The sequence below is a fragment of the Aythya marila genome (genome assembly GCF_965140915.1).
Source record: "Aythya marila genome assembly, chromosome: 1".
Taxonomy (NCBI): domain Eukaryota; kingdom Metazoa; phylum Chordata; class Aves; order Anseriformes; family Anatidae; genus Aythya; species Aythya marila.
In genome coordinates this window covers 31,594,016-31,609,338 of record NC_139042.1, presented here as the reverse complement: position 1 = coordinate 31,609,338, position 15,323 = coordinate 31,594,016, and the positions used below count along the sequence as shown (strand labels likewise).

Here is a 15,323-nt window from a genome sequence, read left to right as displayed (position 1 = left end):
AGCCTCATTAGATGCATAGTCCTCTAGCACTCTGCACAACTTTAGAACAAATGAGCGCACTTAGAGGCTGCTGCTCAGTGAAGCTTGGTCAAATGCTCCCTTGAAATCTCTGGCTGTCATTAACCAGCTTGGCTGATTGATCACCTTTCAGTTAGCAACCTGAAAAATTGGCTAGGAGCTGTGGTATTAGAGAAAAATGGTTAGGGCCTCTGCAGCTGGTGGGATAAATCGATGGAACCGCTTTTAAATCAGCACAACTGATTTTGAGCTTGTCGTAGCTTGTAGGAAACATCCTTTTTTTGGGGTGCTAACTGCTGTGTCTTTAGAATTGCTAGTGATGGTAATTTCAGCCCAGATGAATGAAGCCAGTGTATCATATGTATAAAAAGACAAGTGTAGTTTTTCTTCTGTTTCCACTGTTGAATCAGCAGGGCTACAGTAGCAAGATGCAAAGTGCGAACGTGGTTTAACTGGCTGAGGAGGATCTCTGGTGTAAAATTAAAAACAAAAAAGAGGAGAAATAAAAAAAAATAATAAAAAAGAAGAAAAGAAAAAGTAGTATTAATGACTTTTATTGCCAGACTTCTTGCTAGTATATGGCCATATGAGTAATCTGGCTGAAAGAAGAGCGTTATGTGTAGGTGACTCGAAAATTACTCTTGGTGTAGGAGCTTTTGCTTTATTAAAGCCTTTCTCACATCCAGGTGCCTTCAGCACCTTTAACTACTGTCTGGAACCAATTAATAAACAGTATCTTTGTGCAAATGAGATTTTGGACTAATCATATTTTCTTAAAGTATTCCCAATGTGTAGAATAGCTAGAATTACTTTTCTTGCAATTAAAATAGCCTAACGTACTAATAAAGCTTTTCTTTGAAGCCTAGCTAGCTGAAAGGAGATTGAAAATCACCCTGCAGATTTAAAATTTTCATCATACACCTTAGATCTGTTTAATACATTTTTAATATTTTTTTTTCAGCTTGTTTTCTATGACTTTGTGCATGGAGAACGTTCTGACATAACTCAGCCTCCAGCACAAGTGTGCAAAGAAAATGGGTTGCTCGGGCTTGGAAGTTTTGGTGGGTTCAGTGATTTCACTGCAAAGAAGAACTTGCCCTGCCTTTTTGCTCTGAATTACTGGTCCTGAAACATGCACGCCTGGTTCTCAGCCAATGAAGCTCATAATACACCGTCTCAGCTCAGAAATACTGAATATTGATGGCTGCTTAACCTGTAATGCTGTGTAGTGCCCCAAGGGTGGCTGCCTGTACCCTTCTGTGTCACCACACGGGGGAGAACCAGGTGGCACGGGCATGATTTTGTAAGGTTTGTCCAGCAAACTCCTCAGATTGTCATCACAGGGAAAAGATAGGCCGCAGACATTCCTCAAGTACTTAATTGCTTAGAAATTGGTTGAATCTCAAAGGTTTACAGTACCTATATTAAATACAAGTAAGCAATTATGAGAAAACAAGCATTTTAAATGGAAGAGAATAGATACCAGGGAAACGTGATCAGGAAACATAAGAGGAAATCTGATTAACCACATCTATTTTTAAAAAATATTTTCCATGCTTTCCACTTTCATGTGAAAGGCCAGTGAAATAAATAGGACACTCGATCCGCATCCCAGAGGATAGCAGAGCTTCTTGCTCATAAATGCTCTTGAAGACAACACTTCATTGAGAGGTTTCATACAGCATAATCATATCTACCTCGAGGGCAGTATGCTAAACCTAATCTTACAGCAGGATGTAAGACTTTCATAACCTGTATCCTGAGTGGAAAAACATTTGCAGTTCTCCATCTCTGGTCAGGGTTTGATTGTTTGTTAAAAATACTGCTGTATCTAAATTCATAAGGTTGGTCAAGAAAGCATAGCAACCTTCTGACTCGTGTAATAACTGCATGTGTGTGATATTTTCTCTTGTTGAAAAGTTTGTGATTTGAACAAAGGTAATCAGGACATGCCAAGTGAAGAGTAGTTGCAATTGCCTTATCAAAAGATTGTTGTTCTCTCTGTTCTTCTTACAAAGTGCTATGAAATAGGAGTGACCTTTATGAATTAGGTATGACCTTTGAGTTTGTAGTTAATTTATTGACATTTTATGTCTATATCATTGTCCTGCAACAGCACTGTGGGGGCTTAAAGTGTAAAAAGGGAGGTTTAAACCAGGGGAAACAAGTGGTAGAAGATCTCTGTAACTAGGGGCTTTAAGAATATTTTAGATAAATGTCTTATGGGAATAGTCTAAGTATGGCTGACAAAGGCAAATGCGGAGCTCGTTTTAATAGAAGGGAAAGGAGGGTGGTATATTTTTGTAGTGATTGTCAGGTCATGTGAAAAGCCAGCTTGTAGACCCCCATAGTTCTGTCTAGGGATTCTGCAGTTGGGAGCTGGACATGTGAAGATTAACTCTACAGAAGCAGTAAATGCAGGGTTATGAGATACAATGCCTCTGTTGTTCATGTGTTGCTGTCTTCTGCTGCAGATGTTGGATGATAGTGGCCATTTTACCAATAAGAGGGACAGGAAAAAATTTAAAGTGAGAAAATGAGACTCCTGAATACAATGATAGATACAATTTTTGCAAATATGTATACCTTGGAGGACAGTGTGGACTAAAAGATCTTTTGTATGCCCCTTTTAGGTCTTTTATGAGCCTCTGATTTTGTTAGTGGATATAGAAGATACATTGTTAAACTAAGATTTAAGAATATGTTTGAGGTTTTATTAAAGCTGAAATAGAATTTGCCTTTTTTTAGCTCACCTGAAAAGCAGCTTTTGTGTAACAGTTGAAAACAAGCACACTGTAAAACATATAAATGCTCTTACCTTCAAGGTGCTAAATCCTCTTACACAATGGATATGTAAAGTGACAGGTTTTATAAAACTGAGAACTTATTTATATGAAAAGTACTTTCCTCAATCATGGGGAAAAAAAATAAAACAAAAAGCCAACCCAGCAACAACGACAACCCAGCACCACATATTCAAGTTAAAGTTTCACATTGCTTTATTCTAGCACATTTATTTCTTGCTTTTATACTAGGGCTATTTTATTTTTTTAATAGCAATTTGAATTAAATGGAAAAAAATTACCATCCAGCTGTTTAAAATTGAAAAGGCAAAGTCCATACTTAACTGCTTAACTCAGTGACAGAAGAAAAGTGAGTAACTACTCCATGTGTTGTATTTTAGCATAAGAGTGGTTGATTAGGAATTGGAGTGGGAAGTGCTATGTTATTTGATGATGTAGGGTCTCCAAAAAGATTTGCTAGTGTTCAGGCATGATTTGCCTTTGTTAAATCCATACCAACTGTTCCCAGTCACCTTCTACTCCTTGTGCCAAGGAATATGCCTTGAGAGGACTCCTCACCCCCTGATTTTCCCATGGAGTGAAGTGGGGTTTGAGTTGGGTTTCACAACTCGAGGTTTTGAATGCATCATCAGAGCCTGAGGCTGCATTCCTTGTTGGAGAGATGAGCACGAGCCGTGCTGTGTAAAACTCTGGGAAGTGTTGATCTGCCCCTTTCCAGAGACGTGTGTTTTGGGAGAAGCAGCTTTACTGTGTTTTCTGAATGAGAGAAAATAGCATGTACATGAATGAGCCTAGGCACAGAGGGAATGTGAATTCACAAGTAATTACAGGCCTGTATTTCCTGTCAGTAAACAGAGGGGAAGGGAGGATCCGATATAGGTTATTCTTCTGCTTTCCAGTCTCATGGTCTCAAAAGAGAGAATTTCCTCCTCTGAGTGTAATATGAGAGATCTGCTTCTATTGTGGTTGCTGCTAAAGACTGTGAAGTAAAATACGATTTTACCATGGGAAGCCCTAGAAAAAGCTAGAAACACCTCAGACCCTCTTCTTTACAAAGTGCTTTGCAGTTTGGGGGAATTCACCAGCATTCTTGCAGCAGTAATCTGTTCCCTGAATACACTGTGGTTTAGTAGGGAAACATGTAAGATTTATATGTAGCTGTGCAAACAAGTGAATGCATCAGCATAACACCTCCTTGAGGTGAAGTGCATTGAACAAGCTACCTACCAGAGGATTATCTGTGGCCTGGACAGTAAACTGCAAATCCATTTGGCATTCATTCTATACTCCATCACAGACTGTTCTTTATTTTCCTCCAAAATATACCAAGCCATAAAATATTTACCTACTAAATTTAATAAGTCCACATTATGTAAAATGTAGTAACTGGAACTGGGATTTTTGGTGCCAAATTGAGCTCCAGACATTGTCTAGACTGCTAGACTTTTGTGTGAGAAATTCCTGATTGGGAGAAATTGTGCTAGGGGTAACTCAATATCATTTGTAAAGAATGAAAAGAAAAGCAAACTTACAAAAAAAGATGTCTCTTTCCTACAAAAAAAAAAAAAAAAATCACTTTTAGAACTGAAGGTGAATCTAGCAAGGGATGTGAAGGTCAACAAGGTCTCCTGCAAGCGCAACGGCAGCAAAAGGAAGAATAGAGCCTGCTGCTGATTGAGGTAGGCAACAAAGGACAAGGAGAAAGCCAAGGTACTCCATGACTTCTTCACCTTGGTCTTCATTGATAAGATCAGCCTTCAGCAATCCTAGGTCCCTGAGACCAGTGCAAAAGCCTGGAGCAATGAAAACTTACCTTAGGTGGAGGAGGATCAAGTTGAGGAACACTTGAATGAAATGGATGTTCACCAGCCCACTGAAGCTGATGGATTACACCATGAAGGACGAGAAGGTGATTGGGAGTAGTCAGCATGGTTTTATGAAGGGGAAGTCATCCCCAACCAGCCTGGTAGCATTCAACAGCAACACAGCCAGCTCAGTGGGGGAAGGGAGAGCAGTGGATGGTGTTTACCATGAATTTAGTAAGACCTTTGACACTGACTCCCCAAACACTCTCATGAACAAACTTGTGAAGTACAGGCTAGTTGAATAGATGGTGAGGTGTACTGAAAGCTGGCCGAGCTGCCAGGCTCAAAGGGTTGTGACCAGTGGCACAAAGTCCAGCTGGAGATCAGTCACTAGTGGTATACCCCAGGGGTTGTGAATGGGGTCAGTATTGTATAACGTATTAATTAATAGCCGAAATGTTAATATAGGGTTTACCCTCAGCAAGTTTTCAGATCATACAAAATAGGGAGTAGATGATAAGCAGCTCGCTGTGCTGCCCTTCAGAGGGATATACTGGAAAAACATGACAATGGAAACCTTAAGAAGCTCAGCAGAGGTAATTGCCATGTTGTGCCCCTGGGGAGGAATAAACCCATGCACTGGTACAAGCTGGGGGCTGTCAGGTTGGAAAGCAGCTTCATAAGACAGGCCATGGGGTTTGTGGTGGGCAACAAGCTGACTGTGAGTCTGCAATATGCCCTTGCAGCAAAGAAAGCCAGCAGCTTCCCCAGCTGCATTACAAAGAGAATTTCCAGCAGATCTGGGGAGGTGATCCTTACCTATGGATTTTACTGTGCTCACTAAAATTATATTCCAAACCTATTTACTTAAAGATGACTTTCTCAATAATATATTACTATTTTTCTCCCCATGCCTGAAGAGATCTGTAGCTAAGCAAGAGTTCCATGCTTAGAGGTCCATGCTTAAAGGTCCATGCTTGTGAGTTATTATGGAATTAAAGGTTTTATTGAGTTAACTGTTCTAGAAGTAGATTATTAAGCTAAGACTGTTAATGGAAAAATACTAGAAAATGTAATTCAAAGCATGATTAATGTGTATCCAGGATTTTATGTGCCATCCAGTAAAACAAAATTGAGGCCAATATAAACTTGAAACACAGTACAACCACTGAATTAGATTAAAACATATAATCTCTATATCCAGAGCAATAGGAAATACTGCATAAAAATGAGGAATACTTAGGTATTCAGTTAACAAACTTCTTGGTTTATAATTATAAACCTATCAGGAATCTGTAGATCTCAGGGCTGCAGCATCTGTCAAATTGTTGGCTATTTGTCTGTACAGACTTGAGTATTTAGTAAGATATCAACTGCAATGACTGATCACTTTCTAAAATAACCAGTAATTTAGAAAACATTTAAGAGTGAACACAGGATGATATTTTTAGATTTTTCATCTCTTCAGTACAGGCAATAATCATAAGGATTCCAAGAGCCTAATGTTTTTGAACACATGTATGTAATCCCGAGATTTTCTGAAACTATATGTTTACAACTTCCTGACCCTGTGATTTTTTCTTTACTTTTTCTCTTTCCTGACTTGACTGGTGAAAGTCAGATATAGGTGTGGAAAATGCCCACCAGAAAGAGCTGAGTTGTTCCCCAGCTTTCCCTAGGGTGTCACAAGCTTTAAATTGTTTTGCATAGGCTCTTTTCTATGGAGCATAGCTCCTAGGAAGTCTGACATCATCACTGGAATTTGTTTAAACATTCTCCGAGGGGAAAAAAATTAAAACTGCAATATGTAAAACACAGAAGGTTTGTTATGACAAGTTGAACTTGTAATTTGTTTGCAAGAAAGGATCGCTTGAAGTTTGTAACAGTGTTTAATATATTTTTGTTATATGATGCTTTTGTAATTTCCTCAAGTAATTGATCAACTGTTATTTGCATATTAACACTAGATAGAACTACGGAAAGAGTTTGCTCTTCTCTGTGGAAATGTAATGGCATTTTTTATTTTATATATATATATATTCATTTTGCCATGTATGCCATCTTCTTTCTAATGGTTTATTTTGGAACTATACTACATAGACTTTACAGACTAGCTAATGTGTTGAATGCCACTTCTATTTAGGTGAGACCAAGACCAAGACCAAGTTGAGATCTACATAACTCCAGTAAAGAAAAATATCTTGCCAGCTGAGTGCTTTGACTTTTTATTATGTTTTGTATTATTTCATTATTTTTTTAATTATTATTTATTTCTCTAAAATACATGCCATTTATATTCTTCAGACTCAAAAACAGTTAAACTTGGTTGTTTTAAATCTTTCTGCCCAGGGCATGTGTAATTTAAAAGGAATGGCTATTGAAGCTCCAAACAGTAGCTGTAAAATATTACTCTAAGTTAGCTAAGTTGTGAAATAAAGCCCAGACCCTTAGATATTTGGCACCAAGTCTCAGTCCTATGAAGTGCTTTATCCTTTTTCAGTATATTACAGCTGTTTCATTCTGTAATTAATGAGCACACAGACTGAGATCAACATGTGGTATAGGGATGGAAGTTAGGAGTGAACATGAACTGCCAATAAATGAACATGAACTGCCAATAAAGTTTATTCTCTGATTCTCAATCTGGTATTAAGTTTATAACTAAGATAGTTGTGTTTTGTTTTTAATTCCCAGTGTGAAGTTTCACCCTATTATGGCAATATCCTACTAATTTGTGATGCATTCTATAACCTCTATTTTTATATCAGCCTGCTAATTGAACTTCACCTTGTTACCAATATATTTTTATTATAGCCGTTTCTCCACAATTTCAGATTGTTTCACGTTTTACTGCACATACGAAGTAGAGGAATCTGAAAGTCAGATTTTTTTTAGTTTAACAGTAATGACAAAATTTGTGTCCTCGGTGGAATGTGAGGAAAGAACAAAGTTGAGGGACTGCATAAGCTGTTTAACTGCATTTATTTTATTATTGTTTGTTATTGTTTATTATTATTATTGTTTGTGTTACAGCTTCACTTAGGCTAGAGTTCATCCACATAAATGACCCCAGAAATATGGGCTATAGGAATTATGTTGGCAAAACATACCATTTTGTTACTACACAAAAATTGTGATGCTTAATCATACGTTAGTTGTGTGGTGGGGAGTGGGGCTGGCTTTCCCTCAGAGATTTTGGAAAAACATTTTCTTTTTTTTCTTCTTATATATATATATGTATTTTTTTTTTTTGCTTATTTTTCTTATTACTTTAATTGTGCTGGAATAACTATCATCATCAACAATAGACTGAGATTATGCAACTTGTCACTTTCTGTGATTTGTCTGTCAATAACAGCATTTGCTTGTAACTTGGAAGATGGTTTAGCAGCAGCAGTCTGGGGCAGCTTGGTTCAGGCAAGCATGGTGCTTTAGGTACCCCCATGAAATTTCTCCACAGATTATGCTGAGTGATGAGCTCTTGATGGTACATCCTTTTATCAAGATATTCTTGAAATTAAAGCAACGTTTTGTAGTCAACATGGTTACATTGTTTTTCAATTTAATTTTTATTTTGGCCATTTTTAATTGCATCAATTCATAGGTATAACATAGCTCTTGGTTTGGTTTTAATTTTCAGATGTCAGCCCTCTTTTTTATAAGGAATCCTCAATAAAAATGTAACCTTGCACTGAGCAGCTGATGAAGTTTTTATTCTCTGTAGATAAAATCTATTTTTATTTTGACATAATTAATGAAATATCTGTCAGCATAAGTGGCAGTAATGGAAGCTGCTGTGCAGAGATTGTCAAGAAAACCACAAGCATGGAATACACAGGTCATAATTTTAATCAAAATTAAGAGTTTGATTGTCACATTTTGTTAATAATAGAAGTCATTTTTGATCTACTGAAGACATTGAATATCTTAAGGGGCTCTGAGTTAATAGGAGCTGTGAGACTTTACCTTGCAACATAATGAAGATTCTGTCTTCCTACAGTCCTACCTGTGCAGACTATGGAAATGTACCAAAGCCTCCACAATATTAAAAGGAAGAGGGGTGGTTTTATTTCAGTACTTTGTGGGAAACATCACAGGAGGATGATAAAAAACATCAAATGTTGTCTTTTTTTCCCCCTCCTTTAGTGGTCTGGTCTGTCATCAATCAAAATATTAATTATTTTGGTAAATGAGGGCTTAGAGACACTCACAAGCACTAACATCAGAATTCAAAGCAAAATTGGTGCTTTCAATGTAGCAGGAAGATTCCAGCCTTAGAAATGTTTTGCTATGGGGTCAGATTCCATCAACAGGGGTATAGGAAAGGCTGCTTAGGAGCTGTACACAAGTTTGTCTCTTCGATGGTCCATTCCTCTGGTACTTCCCCATGGTGTATTAAAGGGACTGTATGTGAAGGTAGCATTTTTGAATTTATCCAATTCTTTTTTATAATTGCTGACACCACAGTCTTCCATGGCAGACGTTTCACCAAGAAAGACGTAAAGATGTGCTGCTTTGTATCTTTCCTAAGCTGGTGGTCTTGATGTGGTACTTTTCTTGATGACACTCAATATTTTGTTGTCTCTTCTGGCTTGATTGAACCCTGAATACATAAACACTGACATGGAATTTGACTACTCAAAAAAATACCTTAATATCTGCTGCAAATCTGAAGATTTTATTCCGTGATCCTTCTTTGGGTCAATGAAGTTGAATATACCTGGTCCCAGTCCTGATTCCTTGGGAACCCTACTGTTAAGACTTTTTCATTCAGCAGAGTGACTACTAAGTCATACTCATGCTTCCTATCCTTTGAGCAAATTTCAGTCCATAAAAAGCCCCGTTTTTTCTAATTCCATTCTAAGTTAATTTCTTCAGTACTCTTTGGTAGGAAGCCTTGTCAAAGGTTTTCTGAAAATCCAAGTCTACTGGATCTTGATTTATCCACATGCTTTCTCTCCACCTGCAGGTAGTAAGGCAATATTTTCTTTTGAAAGTATTTCACCCCACCGCTTTTTTTTTTTTTATTTATTTATTTTTTTAATGGGCTCAGCAATCTTATTCTTTTGTATACTCAATATACTATCTTACTATTTACTATCTTAATTTCTATCTTAAATTTAGTATCAGTGGTTCTCTCAGGCTTTTCAGGACTCTTGGGTCAGTGCCATCCGATCCACATGACTGAGCAATTTGACTAGTTTAATATTTCCCATATATGTGCTTCTTGTTGATGTAGCTATTCTGATGTTACAAAGATCGTATTGTATGAGAAACCATCTCATCATCTTCATCAGTAAAGACAGATGCCAAGAATTTGCTGAGCTTCTTCACTGTGATCTTCTCATCCTTTAGTACTCTTTTCATGCCTCTGCTGAAAAATGATCCTGGCAGCTGCTTGGCTGTCTTTCATCTTTGAAAGTATTTAAATAACATTTTAGTCTCAGCTTGAGCATCTGTTGCAAGGTGGTCTTAAAATTCTTCTTTATCCTCTTAATTTCCTGCTTACATTTGACCTGGCCTGTTTTATGGCCTTTCCTGTTCTCATTTTCATTCTCATCAGTTGTACAAATTTCCTGACATTTTCTTCACTCTTGTGACACATTTTGAGCAGCACAAGCAATTATATACCTGAAAATGAAGGCAGAGTTTTGTTATTAATTATTCATTAGTTCAATTTGCAGCTGCCAGTAAAGCATATATCAGTAGTTTACTATATTCTTTTCTACGATCAAAAAAATTTCCCTTCTTTGGGTTTTTCTTGGAGCAACTGTTTTTGATTTTTGCACAAATGTGGGACTTCACAAACGGAATGAGTCAGAAGTAAGGTAGTGTGGTTAATTCTTGTTGAAACAAAAACAATTGTTTTTCAAATTACAAATGTTATATACATAATATTTAAAAATCTGCTGATATAGAAGAAGATGCCTCTAATTTTGTAAAGATTTAAATGCCCACAAATCCCATTTCTTTTTGTCATTCCGATTTAGTGGTGTAGAGTTGAATTCAAAATTTTTGGATCACTGAACATAAATTTACAACTTTTTAATTTTATGAAATGTGGCTCTGATTTTTTTAATTACATGTCTTTAGGAAAATATATGACTGTGGAGTGCTGTGGTGTGGTGATTGTAATACCACAGTACTTGTAATCATTTTCCTAATTGTTAATGGCTAATGTAGTAATAAAGATTGTTAGCAATTAATTTGGTCCTGCGTTGAAAACACAGTCAAGCTCTTCGATAACTAAAGGAAACCTTTATTGTGATATTATTTATGTTAATTGCAAATCTTTGTTGTACCAATTAAACCTTTGCTTTTATTATAGCCACATACATCTGGAGGGAGGTTGTATAATTACTAAATTATACAACTGGCTGCATGTGGAGGTTGGAGATTTTTGTAAGCAGATGAGAGGTGGTCCTGAAAATGTGTGAAATAGGATTGTAAGATGTGTGTTTTTTGTTTCTTCTAAAATGCAGTAGGAAAGTAGTTAATATAATTGGCAATGATTATTGCATATGCTTCAGATTTAATGTCCAGCTGAGATTAATTAGAGGAAAGTTTCTCCAAAGAGTGAGATCTTGGAGTACTGTCTTAATTGCAGAGAGGAAAGGTACTGATTGCTTTTTTAAGGCGTAGCTGTATCCTGATGAATATTTTTGAAAAAACTTCACAAGACCTGGCTGTATGTAATAATGGGGACCCAAATTCAGTACCCTGGGAGGTCCCTTCCAGTTGTAAATTCCTGTAAGTGTTGTGACTTGTGTGTAGATGCAGGAGAGTGTTATTAGCAGATTAGCTAATGACTCAGTTGGCAGCTGGGTGTCTTCTGCACATTTTAAAGGCTAAACAAAGTTGATTAAAGATACTGGGCTCAAGTTTGGTGTCTGCAGTTTTGGAACTGTCAGCTTGACATGCTTAAACCTTAGCTCAGAATACATATTTGTGGCAAAACATGAAATTCAGATTTATGCTTCACGAAGTGCTTATACTTCTTGGGGAGATGTTTATGAATCTAGTATTTTTCTAACATTTTGATTCAAAAACACATTTTGTAGAGCCTGTATGGTTATTTAAGTGCAGGGAGTTAATTTTAAGGGATTGACTTGCAAATTTTTTAATTTTGAAGTTCTTGGTTTGATTTTAGGGATAGGAGTGTTCTAAGGTGTGCGTAGAAATAAGGACGAGTGGCTTGTGTAGGTTTAAAAAGGGCACGGAATAACTATTTTAATATTTAGCAAGTAATTACTCAGGTTTTAGAGAGCTTTGTATTCTTTCATTGGATTTTTAAAATTCCTGAAATGGAATTCAGTGTGACGTGTATGTTCTGAGTCTCCTAGTATCTGCAGTGTGTTTCAATGGGCGTGGATATCCTTCCACTTGAGAAATTTTTCCACTAAGTCAATGCCTGCTGTGCATGTGGAGTACTGTTTCCTTTGGAACTGTATTTCTATGGTTTTCTTTCTTTCAAACCCTGACGATCACACAAGCTATCTACTCCCATCCTGTGCGATAACTTTGGAAATCTCAAGGAGCAATCAATGCAAACCAGAAGGGCTGCATGGCTATAACAGATAGCTTTGAATATGCACTTGCACTTGCTTCTGGCTGAATTGCTGATTAAATCTATTTATATCATGTAAAAATAGCTTATCATAGGGTCTGGTCAGAAAATTGCAGGCAATCATGAAGTTGTGTGTGTTGTGTATACTCTCCACTCCCTTTCAGCTGGGAATTGGTACCCCTCAGCTAGAACAGGGCAGCTGAGCGAACGTGTTGTTCTGGCTTGCTGTCATGTGAAGTAAAGGGAGATAAATCAAAACTTTCATCCACGGTGTTTCATCTGAGAGGGTTGCTTTTTAGAGAGCATTAATTCAATTGCTTTGTCATCGTTGGGCTGTATTCTGAGCTTATTACGTTAGGAATGTCTAAATGAAGGGTGCGATGTTCATAGCAATAATGCCTCTCATTTAAAGGAAATGGTAGGAACATTAAAGTGCTTTCTGCTTTTTCTGTATTTTTATTACTTGCATTGAAGTTAAGGACAATTGTACATCTGATAACAGATGAAAATGTTTATGAACTTTGAGTCAGGTCTGATTAAGCCTTTAAAAGGTCTAGAATAACTACAAATTATGTTTATATCACATTGTCTAAAAATTGCACTGTAAGATTTGCATCCCCGTGTTGTAGTACGAATTGGAAATATTATGCATTGGAGACTACATTGGAATATAATATCCAAGTGCACTTGCTTTTTCTCATATTATTTGTGCTTTTCAAAGCTGAAGAAAATGGATTTCAAGATTCGTGCAATTAGGAAGCTGTGTCGTGTCAATTCATCAGATTAAGTGGAGAATTTATGTAATCAGGTTGATGAATCCCACACATGCTGGCAAAAGCAGTGTACACATTTAAAATACACTGATTCGTGTTTTTTGAATTTCAAAAAACGGGCTGTATGTAGGCAGGATTTGGTTTGCAGCAGAATGCTTTGGATCGGCAAATAGGTTTTTGACTAGAAATATTTGCCTGGCAAAAATATCTCAAGCAGTTACTGTTCTCACACTTCCAGTAACATAATTATGCCTATTTGTAAGCTGAGTGCACGCTGAAGACCTCGGTTCAGTGAGGTACTTAAAGTCAGGCAAAACTTGCATCATCCTGGATCTACTTTAAAGGCATAATTCCCATGCTTGAATTAGACACACCTTTAAGTACCTCAGTCTATTAGGGTCCATGTGGAGATTGGTTTTCTGCTCAGTGTAATCAGGTTCTAGAACTGGAAATGACCTCGTGTAGATTGTTTTTTATCAGTTTTTCTTTGCATTGTGCCACTGGAAGCTGTTGCTTGCTTTAATCTTTGTGGTTTCGTAGCTATCCAAACACTTGAATTACGTTGTGGTAATCTTCACAACCTCGTGACTGCCTTTTTGTTTTATATGAAAAATTAGCATTTTGCCAGCATTGGCATTGGTAAAAAAATAGCTATGTAGAGTCTGGTTGCCCGGAGAATTAGTCTCAACTTAATAGAAATTTTTACAATAGATGAAATGTAACATAAATAATAATAAAAACCAATAAATGTGATCTATACACTTAGCTATTTAGATATGTATTTACGTTGTCTACTGTATTTTAATATTTTTCAGACAAGTATAAAAGAAGGACTACTACTGAAGCAAACCAGTTCTTTTCAGAGGTGGAAAAAGCGTTATTTCAAGCTTCGAGGTCGTACCCTTTACTATGCTAAGGATTCAAAGGTAATTCTATGATATTAACATCTAATGCCACGATCTTCAGTTTTGCTTAGATTTATAATTGTAATCATGATAATTTAATGATTTATTAGTGATCGTTTCACTAAAAATTGCAGCATATAAGATGTAGCATGCTAAATTAACTTTAACTAAGGAAGATTCATGTTATCTTTTGATTTTTATATTTTTAACTCAAGTTTATCTCAGTTCTCTTAACCTCTTGGACTATTCAAACAAATAATAAGTTCATTTTAAAGAGTTGTTTTTTTTTTTTTTTTTGGGGGGGGGAGGGGTGTTGGGTCATTGGACAATGCTCAGAAGCTATCTCACAAACTGAATTCCATTAAAGCTCTTCTAATCCCATGCCCATATTGCTCTTAAAGGGATGGAAATGGTTACACGAAATCAAGATGGGATGATTTTCTGCCAAAACTGATTTGTATGGGGAAAGGCTGTTTCCCATCAATTGAAACTTTTAGTGGGAAATTTGGGGGTGGGCAGAGGGGAATACTTCTTTCCTTTCTGAAAGGCATTTCCTCCCTCCCCCTCAAGACCAGAGCAGAGAGCATTTAGGGTTGTTGAGGCGGCTTGGACTGAGCTGTTTCATAGTGATGGGCATTACTTTTCTATATCTTGTAGGGTTGTGGCTACTGATGGGAGCTGTAGGTGAGGTGCTTGAGGTACCCATCATTTTCTCTAGCCTGGTCTTCTTCATAAAGCTATTACTGAGGCACAGAAACCTTTCATTCTATGACTATGTGACTGTAATTGCATGGTACGTAGTTGTACGGCTGTGATGAATCAAGGAAGACGTCTCTCCAGGGAGCCCAGCACTGAAGTACCTCTGTTATCACACTTTTCTACGCGTGTTGCTACCCTGAGAAGTTTTTACAAAGTCTTAATAAACATGACAGATAAGAGCTGTGAGAATGGCAACGTTATCTCTGTCATAAAGATGAGGAAAGAAGGAGTAGTGAGTGGGTAGTTGCACAAATACTCTGCAGCACTGAATCCTTTCTGAGGCTCCCCAAACATTGATTGTGTGCTGGGGTATACAGCACACTGTTTTTTTTTCATTTCTCCTTCCCATGGCATAGAGGAGAAAGAGCAAGGTACGGCTACAATGGAGCGAGATGTTTTTGGTGGTCTTTCTTTTGCTTTGTGACCCATTGTGAGTTCAACAGGACTGAAATCCTTTGCCAGAAGCTGGGGTGTTTAATGAAGATACATATTTCTCTTATGGGAACATCAAACAAAGGAGTGGAAAGATGAATCTCTTCAGTCTCTTAAGCTCCATTTTCTCTTCTTACCAATAGCATATAATAGATTCCCTTTCATGCATTTAGAATTCCATCCTAAAGCTGATTAATACACTTGTATGTTATTGTGTGTGAATCTCTGTTCTCTGATACCACCTTTATGGTACACAGTAG

At 37.1% G+C, this 15,323-nt stretch overlaps 1 protein-coding gene across 3 annotated transcripts in view; it reads left to right on the top strand.

The window, feature by feature from the left end:
- DGKH (diacylglycerol kinase eta) overlaps nucleotides 1-15,323 on the top strand; it is a 173,731-nt gene that overhangs the window by 74,372 nt on the left and 84,036 nt on the right. For all 3 annotated transcript variants that reach the window (XM_082754715.1, XM_082754714.1, XM_082754717.1), the window contains one exon: nucleotides 13,783-13,893. In XM_082754715.1, the coding sequence (XP_082610841.1) occupies nucleotides 13,783-13,893 (111 nt within the window). The remainder of the gene's footprint in view (nucleotides 1-13,782; nucleotides 13,894-15,323) is intronic.